The 20,704-nt window shown below is 47.6% G+C and overlaps 1 protein-coding gene across 3 annotated transcripts in view; it reads left to right on the top strand.

Annotated features, from left to right (window-relative positions):
* The window catches only part of nt5c2a (5'-nucleotidase, cytosolic IIa), a 39,671-nt gene continuing 18,967 nt past the window's right edge, over positions 1-20,704 (top strand). The window contains exons 1-9 of one of the 3 annotated variants that reach the window (XM_030106886.1): positions 1-64; positions 293-464; positions 2,407-2,445; positions 14,251-14,324; positions 14,789-14,906; positions 15,439-15,534; positions 16,600-16,691; positions 20,355-20,412; positions 20,515-20,608. In XM_030106886.1, the coding sequence (XP_029962746.1) occupies positions 364-464; positions 2,407-2,445; positions 14,251-14,324; positions 14,789-14,906; positions 15,439-15,534; positions 16,600-16,691; positions 20,355-20,412; positions 20,515-20,608 (672 nt within the window). In that variant the 5' untranslated portion in view covers positions 1-64; positions 293-363. Of the gene's footprint in view, positions 65-292; positions 465-2,406; positions 2,446-14,250; positions 14,325-14,788; positions 14,907-15,438; positions 15,535-16,599; positions 16,692-20,191; positions 20,257-20,354; positions 20,413-20,514; positions 20,609-20,704 lie in introns of those variants that run through there. The other 2 variants (XM_030106887.1, XM_030106888.1) reach the window with 2 other exon arrangements.

Raw genomic sequence — 20,704 nt, 5'->3', positions numbered from 1 at the left:
GCCTGTGTCTCAGAGGAGGAAGCAGAGGCCGGACCAGCTGCTCCGGATCAGTCCGGACTCTCAGGTGGGTGTGATTGAAGGCTCGGTCTCAGAGACGCACGTGCGTTGGGGTCGGTGAGCCTGGGCGCGTCCACAGAGACCCGGACTAAGTTTAGCAGAGCCTCGTGCCTCCGTGTCTCCGTGTCTCCGTGTCTCCGCTCACATGCAGCAGAGTCATGAAGGCTTGACTCGGGTTTCAGCGGCGCGTGAGTCTGAGAAACAGGAAGGAGCGCTTCCTCTGTTTGTGTTCTAGCTGGGAGTCCGACCAGCCCCGTCAGGTCCACACTGGATCCAGCTGTCTCCTCAGACCCGCTCAGGTCCACGATGAGCGCCTCATGGAGCGACCGGCTGCAGAACTACGCAGAGCTGCCAGCCAACATGGACGGAACGGCCATGAAGAAGTACCGGCGCGAGGCTCACCACAGGTAACCCGCTCTGCACGAGCCCGGATGTCCAGACCTGCAGAGGGTCCGGATGTCCAGACCTGCAGAGGGTCCGGATGTCCAGACCTGCAGAGGGTCCGGATGTCCAGACCTGCAGAGGGTCCAGATGTTTCAGTCCCGCTGAGGGTCCTGATGTTTCAGTCCCGCTGAGGGTCCTGATGTTTCAGTCCCGCTGAGGGTCCAGATGTTTCAGTCCCGCTGAGGGTCCAGATGTGTCAGTCCCGCTGAGGGTCCAGATGTGTCAGTCCCGCTGAGGGTCCAGATGTGTCAGTCCCGCTGAGGGTCCAGATGTGTCAGTCCCGCTGAGGGTCCAGATGTGTCAGTCCCGCTGAGGGTCCAGATGTGTCAGTCCCGCTGAGGGTCCAGATGTTTCAGTCCCGCTGAGGGTCCGGTTGTGGGACCCAGATGTGCTGGGCTGGCCCTGCCAGAGTCTCGGGTGCAGACAGGTCCTCCCAGGTTAGAGTGACAGCAGCTGCTTTTGTTTGGGTTGTAACACAGCGAGACCCCCTGCTGAGCGACCGTTCATGTTGCTGTTTCCATGACTCCCTCACTGAGGGTCAAGCTGTGGTCAGTCCCAGTCAGGGCCGGTTCCCACTACAGGAGACTCGGGCTGGACTCGGCCCCGGTCGAAGCCAGCAAAGCTCTGACTGTGCAGGGTGGGAGGAGTCGGGTCCGCTCGTCCTGCGGAGTGTTCAGAGATGTTTTCCAGTCGGATTCTCGGGAGGCGTCGGGAGGGCAGATCGTAGATGACGAACAAGTTTAATGTTTCCCATCAGAGATCCTGAGAGAGGAGCCCATCAGCTCAGAGCCACCCTGACCACACCCTCCTGATAAAGCTCCCTGATTGGCTGAACAGCTCCGCTGCAACAAGGCGTTCGTGCTGGAGACAGGAACATGTCAGTGGAATAAATTCATTCAGACTCAAACCCAGAACAGATTGAATTAATTCAGCCCAGTGCTTCCACCATCTCCTCCATGAGCCGGGCCTGGGACTGAGCTGGTTCTGTTCTGGTTCTGGACTGGCCTGGTTCTGGCCTGGTTCAGTCCTGCAGTCGCTCTGATTCCCAGTGCTTCCACCATCTCCTCCATGAGCAGCCATGGAAGAATGAAGAATCTCCTCCAGGAGTCCGTGGCTCAAAGCAGGACGGAGCGGACCCGACTGAAACCTCACCTAATCCAAGCTAAACATGCTTCTACTCTGGTCCAAACGATCCAATCTGGAATAAGAAAAGAATCATTTCAGATTGGGAGTTAAAGAAAGCAGCTTGTATGTACTGGTTCTGGGCTGGTTCTGTTCTGGTTCTGGGCTTGGCTGGTTCTAGGCTGGGACTGAGCTGGTTCTGGTCTGGTTCTGGACTGGGCTGGTTCTGTTCTGGTTCTGTTCTGGTTCTGGGCTTGGCTGGTTCTAGGCTGGGACTGAGCTGGTTCTGGACTGGTTCTTGACTGGTCTGGTTCTTGGCTGGTTCTGGACTGGTTCTGGACTGGGCTGCTTCTTGGCTGGTTCTGGGCTGGATCTGCGCTGGTTCTGGGCTTGGCTGGTTCTAGGCTGGGACTGTTCTGGTTCTGGACTGATTCTGGGCTTGGCTGGTTCTAGGCTGGGACTGAGCTGGTTCTGTTCTGGTTCTGGACTGGCCTGGTTCTACACTGGGCTGGTTCTGGCCTGGTTCTGGACTGGCCTGGTTCTGGACTGGGCTGGTTCTTGGCTGGTTCTGGCCTGGTTCTGGACTGGGCTGGTTCTTGGCTGGTTCTGGTTCTTGGCTGGTTCTGGCCTGGTTCTGGGCTGGATCTGGGCTGGTTCTGTTCTGGTTCTGGGCTTGCCTGGTTCTAGGCTGGGACTGAGCTGGTTCTGGACTGGGCTGGTTCTGTTCTGGTTCTGGGCTGGTTCTGGAGCAGTGTGATAACGTGTGGTCTCTCCATTACCAAGCTTTCCGAGGGATCTGGCCCAGAAGCTTCCTGCAGTGAGGTATGAAACTCTGTAATGATGTGGTGACCCGGCCCTCCATCCATCCCCGCCCGCAGCTCCATGCTCCTCCTCTTCTCCCTTCCAGCCGTCCGCCGACATCCACCACGTTTCTTCTTCCTCCTCTTCCTCTTCCTTCCTTCTAGCCGTCCGCCGACATCCACCACGTTTCAGTGGAGCAGTCAGTATCGGGGTCAATATTCCGGTTTCTGAAACATCTGGAATAACAGCTGCAACAGACGGAGTTCCTGCTGTTATCTCCCCATTCAAACCACAGACGCCATGACTGCATTTTCACTTCCTGCCACTAGGTGTGCTGTTTGCATGTTCTACCTTTTTTTACACAGACACCACAGAAGAAGAAGGAGGGCTGCAGGCTCTCTCTGCATGTTGTTAGAAAAACAGTGTTAGATGCAAGAAGTGGTTGCCTGGTAACCCAGCCCCGCCCACTCCTCATCCAGTTTGGGTTTTGGAGTTGGGCTCAGTCTGGGTAGGAGCCATAGAAGGGGATTTTTTTTTCCTTCCCCTTGTCCTGTTCAGCAGCTGGGGCGTGCAATATTGTATGATTGTAGCCTTTTACTATCTGAACAGATTTTAATGTCAGCAGCAGGACGAGACTGAATCTCCTCCTGCTGCTGCCTTTATTTAAAGCTGGCATCCGGCATGGCTGAGGACAGGACCGGGACGGAGACGCTCAGAGAGCGAGAGACGGAGAGAGGGGGAGCGGGGGGGGGCGCAGTGGTGGGGCAAGGGTCCTTGGGGGCTCTAAGCAGAAAAATTCATCGGGCCCCCACCTTGCCCCCACATCCTTGCACACCAAAAAAAAAAAAAAAAAAAAAATTGCACACAATTTTTGGGACATTTGATATGTGTTAGAGCTGGGCAACCATTAAATTCCTTAAGCGCGAGTAATTGTAATCCTGGAGTTAATCGTGATTAATCGCAATTAAAATGGCTCATTTGAAGTCTGCCAAGGCCATTCACAATGTGTGTGTGTTACATAAATAAGAAATAAGTCCTCAAGAACGAGTTTGTGTTTATTCAGTTAGACATGAATAATCAGCAGCATCACAGGAAACCAGCAGGTAATCTGACACCGTTCTGTGTTCATGTGTCATCAACCAAGTCAGAAACAGATGAACAATGGAATTTTCTTATGAGCCACACTTCCTCACACTTCATCATATCTCCGACTCTCAGACAGAGAAGGCAGGATCAATTCAGTCAGGCCGAATTGTGCCTCATCCTCATCTTTATTAATCCAGACTGTGTGTTGAAGGGAAATGTTTTTTGTTTTGCGTGTTTTCAGCGCCTGAAGAAGGCCCAGCGGGAGAAACGGTGCACCGGCAAAACACGTAATTTAGGTTTGATATTAATTTTTTCATATTTGCACTCCTGATTTCAGTTCGTGCCTCATACCAGCCTTTTCCTCGTGATTTTTCTGATAATTCGGCCGAGTTCAATATGGCAAATAATGAGGAATGGACTGTTTCACCGCTAAAAGCGTGAGTGTTTTTTTTGACGGTCAGCAGGAGCGGTGTGACTCTCGCGGTGCAGGACAGGTTGGGCTTGTCCCCCCCCCCCCCCCCCCCCCCCCCCAGCGTTATTCAGCCAGGCTGGGCCAGGCAGACATCCACACTGAAATATATCAAAGTGAACTGCAGAGCTTGCATGTGTAGACACAGCACAGCACAGCACAACTTATATACAAATTCACAACACAAAACAGTGTTGGCGACGCACCACACGCAACCAAGAACAATCCCAAACCCCAATCTAGACAACACCGAAACAGAGCCGACAACCAACACAAAAACTGACACAACCAGAAGCGAGACATATATGTATAAATACAAACACATACATAGAGGGGATTTCACTCGGTCTGAAACGGCCGAGCCAATCAGCGTTGCCGCTTTTTGTTTTCACATTTTTTTGGTGAATTCCGGTGGCTAAACCGGAAGTGACGCCATCACTGCGTGTAGCGGAAATGACCGACTTTAACTTTAACCATTGTCTGAAAGCTGCAGTCAAAAAGTATAAAGTTATAGCTAAAATACCAAGAATTACAACAATCAAGCAAGAGCCAGAGTCTGGCCTGGAGAGGTTCCAACAGGAAAAGACATTTTCACGTGTCTTTGCGTGTAGAGAAGCTAGAGCTAATGAGCTAATGCTAACCCTCAGAGAAGCGAACGCATTTTGATGACGTATTTGTTTTGAAGCGCTGATTGGCTGAAGTGCCTGTCAGTCAGAGGAGGTACCGACGCCCCCTGCAGGGAGTTTCAGTGGGCTCCTGTCCAGACTGAGCTTAACTCCAAATCCAAGCTGGATGAGGGGTGGGGGGGCTGGTTTACCAGGCTAAAGACATGGTGACATGTTCAATGATGCGATGCAGCGTTTTCCAGTAAAGACAAGAACTTAACCATAGTTTCCACACATTTTATTTAGGCCTGGGTGATATGACAAAAAATGTTACCACTATATAAATTTTCTTATCAGTTGATATCGATAATTATCACGATAATTATCAAATCATTTTTTCGTTCGAAGTTGAAGGCTGATTTTTGCCCGAGTGAAAGTTCACAAAACTTGATGCTGCTTTTGTACTTTAACCAATCTTTAATGTCAGAACATGACAAACTGCTGCACAACATTTCACAAATAGGAGGAACACTGCACAAAATAAAAGTTAACAAAATGCAGAACATTGCACAAAATCTGAGGTAGACATGCAATCCTAAAAAAATTAAAATAAATAGACAAACTGATTTTAATTTACACTCAGCAACATGTTAAGGCCTTTTGTGCATAAAGTCTTAAGGTGTCTGACAATGTCAACAAAATCAATAGACAAAAGAAAATGTTGCGTTTCAAAAATGTAATAAACAACACAGCCATTGCTTTAAAGGTTAGGGGCCAGAAAAGTGAGTCTGTCCTCAGTCTGGGGCTTCAGGCTGCTCTGTCAGGTCTCCATGTTCCTCCTGGACTGATACCCTCTCTGAGGGCTGCAGGGATACATCGGTAGCGCCTTGCTAGCTGGCTCACTCCTGGAAAGTTTTTTTCATACGTTCTCCACCAGTCTAGGGGTTCGGTTTCCCGTCTGCATCTGGAGCGTCCAGGCAGCTCCAGCTCTGCCTCAGCTGACTGCAGCTCAGGGATTCCACTGCTGTGAGGCGTGGCTTCTTAAAATGCTGCCCAGGGACTTTGGCTGCTTCTTGGCAGGTGGCTGTGCTGTAGCAGCTTCCTCTTCTGGCTCTTCTGACGCCTGTGAAGGAGAAGGACGTCCTCGGTCCCCTTCCCCAACCTCAGACATCGCTCTGGTTTCGATGGCCTCAGGCTTGTCTGGCTGATATATTGGCTCTGGGGTCTGGGATCAAGCAAGGATGCAATGTCCAGCAGGTCGTCTGTTTCCTCGTCCTCATATTTGTCATTGAGATAGTCCATGACCATTTTCTTGATGTCTTTTGTGAGCTGTGTATCATTTGAGGGGTGAAGAATATTTGTTTTAAAAAGGACACTCTCACATGACTGACCAGAGGGAATCTCAACTCCAGAAGTGGCTTTAAGGCCTCGTTCACTGATTGGAGGACATCACATCCTGCCAGGTGGGCACTGAGTGCTGAGGACCCGAGAGCTGGCCTTGTGCTGCTCCGCCACGTGAGCCCCAGCTGGTCCACCGACTCTGTCGCCAGCTCGTTCCGGGGTGGTTTAGCTCTTCCTGAGCAGCTGCAAGGTCTCTCCTCTTTTTCCATGAGAAGGAGAAGGCTCTGTCTCATGATTACAAATTCAGAATTAAATTGGGCCTTTTAATTTTAATGTACAAAACCCATTTATACCAACAGGCTCTAAACTGTTCTTGTTTCTGGTTGCCAACAGCAGTGAACTCTTCATCCTATAAATATCTAAAGTTATATCCCACCATGCTGACAAGGTCGGGATTTCCTGAGATAACCTTCTGAGTTACACATTTTCTACCAGCAACCAACAGAATACTTGGCAAATATTTGTCCTTTTTTTCTCCAATCCTGTGATGTGATAACCACCCAAAGTTTTTTCAGGGGAGACAGTAGCTCAGATGGTAGAGCGGATTGTCTCATAACTGGAAGGCTGGCGGTTCGATCCCTGCTCTCGCAGGCGTAAAACTGTCGTCGTGTCCTTGGGCAAGACACTTCACCCTCCTTGCCTAAGTATAAAAGTAGTGTCAGAGTGAGTATTGTTCAGCGAGTTGCTGAACAATGCTAATAAATTCTCATTAACTGCCGATGTAGGATGTATTTTTGAGTCTATGTAGTGACGTACTTGTAAATATCGATAAAAATCTTGTTTTTCCAAGGCATATTTATGTTTAAATGTATCAAAACTAATGACTTTACCATCAATAATAAATTTGCTCAAAGTTGTTATTCCTTTTGAAGTCCAGAATTTGAATCGTGTGTCTCGTTTATTTGGTAAAAAAGTTAATTTGGTAAAAAGACAGTCATAAGCGTACCATTTCAGCCTCACAATATCGTTCGTCAGTTTACATTCTTTAACCACATTCTTCCAAACAGAGAGTGCACTGGACCCAAGGGTTATCTCCAATGTCAATATATTTTTGAATATTCCCATCTGCGAGAGTAGCTTGGATTGAGAAGTAGAAAGTTTTCTCCTCGATATTTTTCCATTGAGACTTATACGATACATCACACCAGTTTATCAAAGCCTTCATTTGTGCTGCCTGAAAATATTCCTTTGGACATGGCAGGCCCCATCCTCCTTTTTCTTTGGGTAATTGCAATCTCTTAAAACAGACTCTTGGCCTTTTCCCCACCCAGATAAATCTTGATATCATTTTATCCCATTCATTAAATTGAGTTTGGTCAATTTGTATTGGCAAGGTTTGAAATAAGTATAGTAGTCTTGGTAATACATTCATTTTGATAGATTCAACCCGTGAATGAGGTAGGGTATTAAGTTCCATCTTTTCAAATCATCATTTATCTTCTGATTTAATATAGTGTAATTGAATTCAAAAAGTTTTGTTTGATCTTTTGGTATATTAAACCCGAAGTATTTTATGGATTCGGCTTGCCACGTCATCAGGTACTTTGTAATTATCTCCAGAGGTGTGTTGTTTTTTGTATTGTTTACTTCTTTTTGTTTTATTGTACTTTTTCATGTTTTAAAAAAAGAAAAAAAAGAGAAGGAGAAGGCTGACACGACTGTTTTACACAGGCTCACGGCTCGCTGCACCTCTTATCCTTCCACACCGTCTCTGAGGAAGAAGGTTAAAGGGAATAGAGATGTGTCCACCAAAGTGTTTTGGGGTTGTTGGATTGTGTATTTGATGAGTTTGACGAGGGGGAACACAAATACCGTCCACTTCCATTGTGTCCGTCCTGAAAACCTTCCCCGACTCGCCTCTGAATAAACAACAGCTCGTCCTCACAGAAACAGTAAGCATGCTGTTCGAAATGACTAAGGAATTGCACTAAATGGGCCAATTTGCCAAAATGTTGAAGTATCGCTTTAAAGCTGCATTAAGGAGTTTGGACGTTTCATGCGAAACAGCGCCCCCTGCAGGCCCCTGGGCGTAATGCAGCTTAGTGAAAAACTCGTCCCTGTGGCTCGCGTGCACGGAAGAGAGGAACTCCTTCCTCGCTCTTTTAGTAGTGCTCCAGTAAAATGTAAGTGTCTTCTCCCTGGTGGAGTCTGTGTGGAGCTGCAGTGCTAGAAGCCAGTCTGTTCTGACTTTCTGGAAGCTCCTGCTCAGTTGTTGCTCACTAAGCATCTGGCGGAGTAATGGCGGACAAAACGAAACCAAACGAAATCTAACCAGCCGGAGCGTGCATTACGTCATTCCTTTCAAATTCTCCCCAAAAAAGTGCTGGAGCCGGACCGGCACTGTGACTTTCAAGTGACAGTTTAGCGCTGTTAGAGGTTCTGGTAATGAATCTGTCAGGGCACATTGTACACATCATTAAAAATGTGGAACATATTTATGGTGGAAAATAAGTATTTTTAAGATTGAAAAACTCCTTAAAGGGGCACAGCGCAGTTTTAAATATTAAATTTTCAATCATTCACACCCACACACGTTTTCACCTTTGCCTGATGGGCAGCAAGAGCTATTTTTACAAGATCGCAGTCGCTCCTATTGTCCTGTGCAGGGCACTGAAGGCACAGCAATATGAGTGATTCGGGTACGAATCGCTCTGAGCCTGACGTAACGCGCCTCCCGCTGGCCTGGTAATCCTTAAGTTTCGATTTGTCCGCCATTACTCCGCCAGACGCTTAGCAGCAACAACTGAGCAGCACTGAGGATGGAGCTTCTAGAAAGTAAGAAAAGACCGGCTTCTAGCACTGCCACAGCTCCAGCACAGACCCACCAGGCAGAAGAAACTTACATTTTACTCGAGCGCTGCTAAAAGAGCGAGGAAGGAGTTCCCTCTTCTGTGCACGTACATGGGCACAAGCCACAGACACGAGCTTTTCACTAAGCTGCAGTTACGCCTAAGGCCTGCAGGGGTCGGAGTTTCGCATAAAACGAGAAAACTGCGCTGTGCTCCTTTAATGCACCTTTAAATCAGAAGAAAGAAATAGAGCTGGTAATTCTTTCCAATTCAGAACAGTAGAATGTTTTACATATCTGGGGATAAAGATAGTGCCATGTATAAAAGACATTGTAGGGGTTAACTACACTCCCGTGGTAAACTCAATTACTTCCTCTATAGACAGATGGAACTCATTGCCCTTATCGCTTATTGCAAGAATCAATGTGCTTAAATCAAACATAATGCCAAAACTTCTCTATCTGTTCCAGAATATCCCATTCTCACCTCCAATTACTTTTTTTTCACACCTAAAGAAATTGTTTGTACGATTTTTGTGGAATAATAGGCGTCCCCGGTTACGTTTGTCCCTCTTGTACCTACCATATGACAGAGGAGGCCTCAGGTGCCCCAATCCACTTTGGTACTATTGGGCAGCTCAATTGAGGACTGCGATGTATTATTTCACAAATAAATCCCCCCATCTTGGATGAATATTGAAAACTGCTCCATCCCTCTCCTTCTTCCTCAGTACCTATATTCAGCAAAACAAAAGTTAAAAAAGGAGACAAAAAATCCTACCGTCAAAAGCATGATTATAATCTGGTATCAGGTTAAGAAATGCTTGGGTGAACCCACATCCCTCTCACGCTTCTACTTGGGTAACCATTTTTTTCCTCCAGGTCGATCAGACCCGGGTTTTAGGAACTGGGCTGGGAAAGGTTTGCAAACAATAGGGGACCTAATAGGACCAGATAGTGAGACCTTGATGTCATTTGAGGAGCTGAGTGGCAAATATGATATTCCACACAAACATCAATTTAAATTTTTACAGCTCAGAAACTTCTTAAGATCATCTCGGAATCAACATTCGTTGATCCCTCCATTAATCACCTTGGAAAAAGAAATGAAAAATGACTGTTGTGAAAGGGAATCATCTCCAAATGATGGTGAAATATTCTTCTGAGTCCTGTTCTCGAAAACGTAATGCCTGGAGGGAGGACCTACAGGAGAACCTGTCCTCAGAGGATTGGGAAGAAGCGTGCGCTAAAGCGCAAACAAAAACTACCAATACTCGGCTTAAAGAGCAACTAACCCCCTTGACAAGAGATTTACTCCGCCCCCCTCAGGATTTGAAAAGAGGCGGGCTCGGCGGATTTGCGGGAGGGAGGGGGGAGGGGGGCGCTGAGTTGTTGTGACAGCGCAAGCTGGCCGAGCGAGTCCGAGCGGTGACGGGCGGCGCGGTGCTCACACGGAGCGCATCGCGGCGCAGAGCGGTGCTCATTCAGAACACGGAGCGTCGGGGCGCCCGGGGGGCCCGTGGGTTTTCATAACCCACCAACCCTTCGTAAATCACGCCTGTGAACTACGCTAAATGATCTAACCAGCTCACTCTAATGCTAAAATGATGCTAATGCTAAAACAATGCTAATCTGATAATCGCTATGAAAAAGATGGCTCGCTCTGGTCCGACTCCGACTTGTCGGGGAGGCATCTGCTGATATAGGGCTGCACTCCATGACGTAGGATGGATGCAGGGGCGTGGGCGAAGCGTGCGTTGGATGCCGTCATCCAGCCCATCACGAAATTCAAATGTAGTAAACGCTGTTGAACCACTTGGGGCGGTAGTGAGACGGTTTTTGTCACAAAATAGGATTTTAATCAAGTTTGCACTAAATTGTAAAAGTAATGTCAGAAACGAGTAGACAGCAATATAAGTCATGCATTTATACAGTTTATCAGCAAAAAAAAAGTGATTTGGGGGTTAGTTGCTCTTTAAGGTACTGCAGTATAACTGGTTAATGAGGACTTATGTGACACCAGAAAAACTCAAATATAATGGGTCTATTCCAGATGTGTTTCAAGTGTGGAGAGGAGAGGGGACCGTTCTTTCATTGCATCTGGGAATGTAATAAAGTTCAACAGTTCTGGGGTGAGATTAAACAAGTGTTGGAGACTGTACTCGGTGTAAAATTAGTTCTTGATCCTAGGTTGTTTATTTTGGGTTTATATTCTGATGAGCATCATTTGTCTAGGAAAAACATTGCTGCCCTGGATCTGTGTTTACTGCTGGCAAAAAGAGTTATAGCACTTTCATGGAGAAAGACCAGTAAACCAAAATTCATTGCCTGGATTAAGGGAATGTCCACAACTTTACCTATGGAGAAAATCACTTACATTATAAAGGATAAACTACCACACTTCCAAAATATTTGGGGCCCTTTTGTTCAATACATGGGGAATGTGGACTTAAGTAATGTGATGAATGAGGAGGTTGAGGCATAGACATTATTGGCCCTTTGCAGTTTTTTCCAATTTAAAGCTCGGGTAGACGATGTTGTCCAAAAGCACTTCCTGTCATACAGAGTGAAATGCTCCTTCCCCCTGGAGAAGTCAATACATTATGTGGACGGAAAAAATCTGACAACTGTAGCAGCCAAAGGACAGTAAAAACTCCGACCAATCGGAAGGCACGGACCGCTCTTAAGAAACCAATCAAATCCCTTCGCCGTTCTACCAGCCCCCTGCACGTTCATTTCAATGGCGTGCGCTGGCCCTGGTTCAGAGCGCGTTGCCAAGGCGCTCTCGGCGCTCACGTGAAAAATAGAAGGAAGCAGAGCGGCGCGCTGCGCTGCTATGCGCGTTGTGTGCGGCAGTGCGTTCGCTCCCAACGGGAGCTCCTCCAATGGGGTGGGAGCTGGGCGGAGCCTTGGGGAGATGCTACATTCGTGCTACATGCTAGTTTTCCAAGATCGCCGACTGTCGCTTTAATTTCTTTTCGTTTATTACTGGGATTCTTTATCCTGTGCGAACTGTACTCTTTTTGAAATTGAGAAACTGGAAGAATAGTGAAAAACATTAAGCTTTCCCATGTTACAACAGAGAAACTCTTGTTAGGGGGCCAAGCCACGGATGGCCAGGGAACGCATGTGCGATGTTCCCTGGACCAGCTGTGCTGGGAACCCTATTGTAATTGATAGTTTTATTATTATTTTTCCGCCGCTAAAAGTCCCGCTGCAGCCCAAACCGTACATGGTATCGTGGTGCAATTGGGTGGGTTGGTCCACAACCCTGACCCGACAGAGGACGCAAAAAATCAAATCAGTCCGCCAGCAGGTGGCGCTATAGGCCACGTAAACACGCTTTGGTCTATAACTCCCACCCCGTATGTCGCACATTCAAAAAACTTATATCCTCAGATTCCCTGAGTAGAGCTGAATCACCTGGACTAGGCCCCGCCCATTTCCACCGAGAGTTTTTTTTTCCGCTAGATCGCAAAAACTGAAAAACAGTTTTTTGAACTGGTCCTAGGGGTTTTGTCCGATCCGCGTGAAAATTGGCACATAAAGACTTCAGTAGGGTCTGACACAAAGTTAACAAAAGAATTTTGCTACATCAAAATGTGCGCAAATGCTACATGACTAAACTTTGCCAGCTAGCTAGCTAAACATAAGGTTCCACAGATCTTGGTCATGATAAATGCTAACGCCACCAAACTTGAGATCCTTGGTTACCATGTGACTGTGGGTCTATCAGCCCATTTTGGTGAACATTGGCCACTAGTTTCCGCTATAACTCATGAAAATGCATTTTGACCCGTAATTTTTACATTTTAAATCACATCTTCTTAAACTTTATATCAACATGTTGCCTTAGTACAGTGGCATCATGTGACAGGCCACGCCCACTTCTGCTACTAAATCACTCCAAAACAGGGGAATAAACAAGCATAGTTCATGTTAGGGGTAGTAACCAATAAAGGTGTAGTAACCAATAGTCGCCACACGGTGGAGTTTATTGTTTGTGAGCAGGGTCTGTGGTGAAAGCAGGTGTCTGTGTGAATTGACAGATTGCAGATAACTTCATGAATCTTTTTGTGAGAAAGAAGTATCTGTTCCAATCACTCTATCAGAGGAAAATCAGAGTTGTAGAAATGACTGGAAAGTCAAGAGAGCCATGACATTATATTCTTTACAAGTGCATGTAACACTCTGACCTCAACTGTATTGTGTTTGCAAAGTCAGGCTGTCTTTTTTCACTGACAATATTAAAAACAATATGGATGTCTGCTCAGTGACCTGATAGGACTAAAAACCAAGCAGCAACTCATGGTAGGAACTTGGTGTCTGAAAGATGGACGGAAACGGCATGATGTCTGAGTAATGTACTCAATGTGTACTCAATGTACTACAGTTTCTGTATGGTTAAAACATCAGAGTTCTCAACACTGAACTCAATTCACTTCTGTCTGATTCAGCAGAGGCTGTGTGTTAACTTTGGTCAGAATTGGTGAAAAGGGGGGCGCAGTAAACAGAGACATCAAAGTGACGTGAAAGTTGATCAGAGTTGCACTACGTAAGGTGAGCGTGACGTGGGCCTTGCTGGTGGGGGTTAGAGGTCGGCTCGTGTCCCGACGCCCGCCCTGCGCTCGGGGTCCCTCGTGGCGAGCCTCTGTGGGCTCCGCTGAGTCCGGGGTCCGAGTTGCGCGGGAGGCTTGGCCCCCTATGAGCACTGCTGGCAGTTCTAGTTTTTATTGTAATTAGTTGTTTTTGTTTATCTCTTTTGTTCGTTTTTCTTTTTGCATATATACACTAACTATATTTACAGTTCATATATTCTGTTTTGCACTAACTGATGTTACACAGATCTGGTTTGTAAGTAAGGGTGACTGGACATTAGACAATGATGATAATGACAGTAATTTAGCTGCTCTCAATGCTTTCTCTGATATGAGTGCAGTTTTTGTCTGTGTACTGTCAGATGTCATTTGTGAATTTAATTGAATAAAAATAATGTTGGGGAAAAAAAAGTTCAGCATCAATCAGCCAATCACAGCTCCTCCTCTGTCCATGAGCTGCGACAGGCTGGACCAATCACATTCCATCAGGTTTACAAAGTTCAGTCTGGAGACGTCCTGCTGGAAGCTTCAGAACGCCACGTTAGCTCCGCCCACCTTTATATACAGCCAATGAGATTGCTGTGGGGGACGCCGCGTTGGCTCCGCCCACCTTTATATACAGCCAATGAGAACGCTGTGGGGGATGCCACGTTGGCTCCGCCCACCTTTATATACAGCCAATGAGAACGCTGTGGGGGATGCCACGTTGGCTCCGCCCACCTTTATATACAGCCAATGAGAACGCTGTGGGGGATGCCACGTTGGCTCCGCCCACCTTTCCTAAACCGGTGACAGAAATGGTCTGTGGTGGTCGGAGCCGGCTTCCTGTCCCTCCGGTCCATCATGGCTCCTCAGCTGAGCTCGTTTGTCTCCCTCCAGGGTGTTTGTGAACCGAAGCCTCGCCATGGAGAAGATCAAGTGTTTTGGCTTTGATATGGATTATACTCTTGCGGGTGAGTGACCTTCGACCTTTTGGTTATTGTGTGTTTTTTCACACATGCCCTGTTTTCAACCATGCATCACTCAGCGGCAGAGTTTTTAAATATTCAGGAGAAATGTGATGAGGTGAGTCGTCATCCAATCAGATGTCCCGCAGACCACACCCCCAACTTTGTCAAAGTGCCCTTCGACCTTTAGGAGTGAAGAAAGTTGATTTGGGACCCTGTCTCCACAGAGTTCCTGTGATGGTTCTTGTTAATTGAGAACGTTTCTGCAGATGAAATGCAGCTTTGAAAGTTCTCAGAAATTTGGCAGAATTACTTCGAAACAAAGCATCAATATTTCAGAGCGTTTCCCGAAGCGATGTTCTTCAGTAGGTCACAGAGGAACCCAGGAACCCTGCAAGCTACTGCAGAAGTCCCAGGAGCTGCGGAGTGCCCTCCAGGATGAGTCTCGATCCCAATGTTCTCCTGTCTAGTGTACAAGTCTCCTGAGTACGAGTCCCTGGGGTTCGACCTGACGGTGGAGCGTCTGGTGTCCATCGGGTATCCCCAGGAGCTGCTCAACTTCGTCTACGACCCCTCCTTCCCCACCAGGTGGGCTCTGTGTGTGTGTGTGTGTGTGTCTGTGTGTGTGTGTGTGTGTCTGTGTGTGTGTCTGTGTGTGTGTCTGTGTGTCTGTGTGTGTGTCTGTGTGTCTATGTGTGTGTGTGTGTGTGTGTGTGTGTGTGTGTGTCTGTGTGTCTGTGTGTGTGTCTGTGTCTGTGTGTGTGTGTGTGTGTGTGTCTGTGTGTGTGTGTGTCTGTGTGTGTGTGTGTCTGTGTGTCTGTGTGTGTGTGTGACTGTGTGTGTGTGTGTGTGTGTGTGTGTGTGTGTGTGTGTGTGTGTCTGTGTGTGTCTGTGTGTGTCTGTGTTTGTGTGTGTCTGTGTGTGTGTGTGTGTGTGTGTCTGTGTGTGTCTGTGTGTGTCTGTGTGTGTCTGTGTTTGTGTGTGTCTGTGTGTGTGTGTGTCTGTGTGTCTGTGTGTCTGTGTGTCTGTGTGTGTGACTGTGTGTGTGTCTGTGTGTCTGTGTGTGTGTGTGTGTCTGTGTGTGTGTGTGTGTGTGTCAGCGCTCTCCTGTCCTCCTCAGAGGCTTGGTGTTTGACACGATGCATGGCAACCTGCTGAAGGTGGACGCCTACGGGAACATCCTGGTGTGTGTGCACGGATTCAACTTCCTGAGGGGGTGAGGCCGCCGCTCTGAGCTGCCAGCTCCACTGTCTTTCTCTCCAGACAGGTGAGGCGGGTCGCTGACGCTCGCAGCTCCGTGGTTACAGTCGGCAGCGGGTGAACGGTCGGAGCTGGCTCCTGTCAGGTGTTGCCTGCCGCTCTGAATTCATCAGCAGAGGACAGTGGAAGGAAAAGGCGATTTCATGGCACAGCAAATGTTTTCGGTGGACATGGAGAGTGCTTTTATGGCTGAGGCCTGTCAGTATCAACACAGTGTTGAAGGATGAAAAAGGTTTTGATTCACTCTCAGGTCCGGTCTACTTCTCATTTTCAAGCTAACGCTTCACTTCTGTTGCCTTTTCGCTGCTGTTTTGCAGAGTGACAGAAAAACAGCTGTCACTATTCTGTCTCTGAAAAACAGAATAGAAAATAATTTATTAATCCCAGTGGCAAATTCTTCTCAGCTCTAAAAAGAATAAAATATTAAGTAAATATCAGTATGTACATGGCAATATTAATATCTAAGCATAGAATTATGAGGTAAAAAATTGTGAGCAAGTAGATACACTGGACGGACAATAAAGAGAAGAGTGATAGAGTCTGATGTGGACCAGAAGGAAGGATCTCTTGCTCTGTGAAGCGCTTCAGAGCAGCTGAAGCTTCTGCTGACCAGCTGATCAAGTCATAGCGGACCTTCAGACTCATACAAGACCTTCAGTCTCACAGAAGACCTTCAGGACCGCCACATGGAAGACTTTGAGACTCATAGAATACCTTCAGCTAATGAAATCGAGACATCTTTGCTCCTTCTTGTAGTTCCTCGCCCAGTCAGGTGTTATACTTCTCCACAGTGGTCACAAGGTCCTGGATTTAGATAGGCAACTGAGACACTTCTCCTCCTCAGGTCCAGCACCAGCTCCTGGTCTCTGTCAAACTGAGTGATATCTACAGTTCATTTCAGATCAAATGACATGCATGCAATGAAGTACTGCATTAAACCACCACAGGGTGGCAGCATGTTCACAGAGAGACTGATCTGAGGACTTCTGTCTGAAGTTTTAATATCGACTTGTGTCTGCAGATCGGACATCAGAGAAATGTACCCCAACAAATTTATCCAACGGGGAGACACGGACCGTTTCTACATCCTCAACACGCTGTTCAACCTGCCTGGTGAGTGAACACACACACCAACACCTCCCGGAGTGTTCAAGTTTCCACGAGGAAAACAGTGGATGAAGTATTTAGCGTCACGTCACTTCTGAAGGGATGCAGAAAGAAACGATTGATTCAAGCCCCAAATTATGATCAAGATTTACATTTTAACTTCTCCTCAGGGCCATGTAGAAAATGTCCTGAACACATCACAGACTGGAAGTGTTGATTTTTTGTGTGTGTGTGTTTTCGCAGAGCAAGTTTCCCTTGAAAGCAGTTAGTTTACCTCTAATAACCCTGCACTGAATAATGACTTCAGTTTGATTTTCCAAACATAACAAAATCGTTAAAATAGTTTCTGAAACAGATCAAAGGATGAACCACAATAAAAACTATCGAAAGGAGAAATCTCTGTTTTATAATTTACACTGCTTCTCTCAGGACAGATATGCACTTGGTCTTTGTAGTATCCACTCGGCTTATGTATGTGACCTGTAGACTTTTCCTTTTATTTTTCCTCCCTGGTCGTGTTGAGTCGGGCCCCTGGTCGTGTTGAGTCGGGTCCCTGGTCGTGCTGAGTCGGGTCCCTGGTCGTGTTGAGTCGGTTCCCTGGTCGTGTTGAGTCGGGTCCCTGGTCGTGTTGAGTCGGGTCCCTGGTCGTGTTGCGTCGGGTCCCTGGTCGTGTTGAGTCGGGTCCCTGGTCGTGTTGAGTCGGGTCCCTGGTCGTGTTGAGTTGGGTCCCTGGCCGTGTTGAGTCGGGTCCCTGGTCGTGTTGAGTCGGGTCCCTGGTCGTGTTGCGTCGGGTCCCTGGTCGTGTTGAGTCGGGTCCCTGGTCGTGTTGAGTCGGGTCCCTGGTCGTGTTGAGTCGGGTCCCTGGTCGTGTTGAGTCGGGTCCCTGGTCGTGTTGAGTCGGGTCCCCGGTCGTGTTGAGTCGGGTCCCTGGTCGTGTTGAGTCGGGCCCCTGGTCGTGTTGAGTCGGGTCCCTGGTCGTGTTGAGTCGGGTCCCTGGTCGTGTTGAGTTGGGTCCCTGGCCGTGTTGAGTCGGGTCGGGTCCCTGGTCGTGTTGAGTCGGGTCCCTGGCCGTGTTGAGTTGGGTCCCTGGCCGTGTTGAGTCGGGTCGGGCCCCTGGTCGTGTTGAGTCGGGTCCCTGGTCGTGTTGAGTCGGGTCCCCGGTCGTGTTGAGTCGGGTCCCTGGTCGTGTTGAGTCGGGTCCCTGGTCGTGTTGAGTCGGGTCCCTGGTCGTGTTGAGTCGGGTCCCCGGTCGTGTTGAGTCGGGTCCCTGGTCGTGTTGAGTCGGGCCCCTGGTCGTGTTGAGTCGGGTCCCTGGTCGTGTTGAGTCGGGTCCCTGGTCGTGTTGCGTCGGGTCCCTGGTCGTGTTGAGTCGGGTCCTTTGGGGTTTGGAGGTGCGATGAACTCTTGGGGTGCAGGGACAGTGTGGTGGTGAGTGTTGTGTGTTGTTCCCATGTTGCATTGGGAGTGAAAGGTCAGATCTTGTCGAGTATTCTGATGGAGACGAGGAGCCCGAGCAGGGATTTGGGGACTGGTGTGATGTGGTTGTTTGGTTGATGGTGAGTTGCCTAAAAGCGCTCTTCTGGATAAACGGGAGTTTTTCGAGGTTTTGTTGGTGCTGTCATGAAGAAGAGAACCGCAGATGAGCTTTTTAGCGTCGGGCAGGGCAGTGAAGGAAGAAGCTGGTGAATGTCATGGCGCTGATCAGAGGTGGCCTCTGATACTACGTGCCAAACTGGAGCATGTGCTCCTAACTTCCTGTTTCCAGCAGGTGGCGCTGTGGCTGATAGTGACATAATCCTATGGCTGTGATCAGCTCTGGACTATAGTGCAACATATAAAGTGAGCCCGATCGGACCATTTTCAGGGTATTACCAGTTCACTTCCTGTTTCATGGCGAGCTTTAAACCTACACTAAGGAACTTTTCAACCTTAATAAAACATTTTAATATCTTTTGTGATGATACTTCGACTTACAACTAGTTGAATGAGCCCTCTGTCACGGGCTGAGGGCGTCAGTATTGCTTTCACTTGGACTAAGCAGCTGTGAGGAGGGTGGTAGGAATCCTGCACACTAAAAAGCTCCAAATGTGCAAACTGCTTTACGGCATGCGTCACATCTTGATATAACACTGTTTAGCCACCATTAGATTCATTTAGATTCATTACCTCGTCGCTATCCATCCTTCACACAGCCACTGGAAACAAATGAAGGCGAGTTCAGTCCGACAGCACGCCACCGGGAGCAGCAATTTACGACGCCACGCGCTAGTCCTCATGGGAACTGTAGTATTCAGTCAGGCAAAACACTACCACTTTTGTCCACTGGCGCCGCCAAAATCAACGAAAACTGAAAGTTCCTTAGTGTTGCTTTAACATGGCCACACCCCCTGGTTGTAGGGGAGGCTGAGAGCCAACATCTCTGATCATTTGAATAAATCAAATTCCGTTTTGAAGGGCTTACTTGTCATTTGTAATTTCCAGGGATTTCATATTATCCAGAAGGACTTTTATTTTGAATCAGTTGTGTGCTTTTACGAGGGGGTACCCAAAAAAAAACGGAATTTGGTCAGAAAACAATAATAATAATGAGTTCCGACTTCTGGCCGTCAGATGTGCTGCAGGTTAGCCTCGTGCACTTCTGTGAGAAATAGAGAAGAAAACAGCTGTCAGAACCAAACTCTTCGGATAAATTGTTCAAAATCTGATCATTTCTGACAGGAAAAGGGGTTATCTTTCAGTAATGTCAATTTTTCAGGGGTTGGACCAATACTTTTGACTTTTGAAGCTATTTCTAAAATCTCTGCATTGAAGTCAGAGAGAGGAGGCTGGAACGGCTTAAAAAATCCAAACCATGTGATTTATTACAAAGTTGTGTCAGTTTGTTCAGCAGATTCTCCTCTCTCAAGGTGCGTTCACACCGGACGCGTTGCAAGCGTCGCAGGCGTCACTGACGCCTCAAAGTTGACGCGTGTAAAGTGTGGAATTCGACGCGTGTTCAAATTACACGCAATTACATAAGACCGTGATGACCACTTTAGTGTTTTCAGTTGTTCTCTGCAGCGTCCTTAGATGGCGCTACAGACCACACGTTGCCACTTGAAGGGGTTAAATTTTCCATTTTCTGAACTTATTGGCCGGTCATGATGTCTGTGCCAATTGTGGTGAGTTTTGGAGCCGGTTTAGGGGCTCAAATTTGGTTCCAAGTCATAAAAGTCTATTTTTGTCATGTAAAAATCTCATGTTGACAGACGTATTGGACCCATCTATGTCCCGAAGTGTCGGTGCGTGATTTTTAGGTCTTATAAGACAAACAAGTCAGTGTTCAGGTTGATCTCTCTCCGACATTCCTACGGACCATGAGGGCCATTTTAGTCCATTTTTGGGGCTATAGGTAGCACTACACAACTCATTTTGGCAGTTAAAGCATTTCCATTCTTTCTAATTTTAGCTCTGGAGCTGGAGCCTTGGTCCTGGTCCCTACCCGGTCTTCTCGGTGGTGCAGACGTAGGCAGGGATCGATGTTGAATGCTGAGCTTCAGTCCAGAAGAACTGAAACGGAGCCGTGGCCTTTGTCAGTGGCGACTGGGGCCATCTCTGTGCTGTGTATAACCAGACTGAAAACTGTCAGGACATCGCTCAGGTTCACTAACATCTTCACCCTTTCCTCAGAAACCTACCTCTTTGCGTGTCTGGTGGATTTCTTCAGTAACTGCTCCAGATACTCCAGGTACCTGCTTTCAAACATCACACATGCCTTTGAATAGAGAACTGACGGAGAATATTCTGATGATCAGGAACAATGACATGTTGATTTAAACTGTCTCTGTAGTTGTGAGAGTGGCTTTAAGGACGGCGACCTGTTCATGTCCTATCGGAGCATGTTTCAAGACGTCAGAGATGCTGTGGACTGGGTTCATTTCAAGGTGGGTTTTCAGAGGGCTGCTCATCGTCTTGGACAGTAGGAGGCTGAATATGTTTCACATGTCTCCTGCCTATGGGATCAGCTGGAGGTTCATGTG

The sequence above is a fragment of the Salarias fasciatus genome, chromosome 13, assembly GCF_902148845.1.
Source record: "Salarias fasciatus chromosome 13, fSalaFa1.1, whole genome shotgun sequence".
NCBI classification, from domain to species: Eukaryota; Metazoa; Chordata; class Actinopteri; order Blenniiformes; family Blenniidae; genus Salarias; species Salarias fasciatus.
This window is presented reverse-complemented; position numbering and strand designations above follow the sequence as displayed.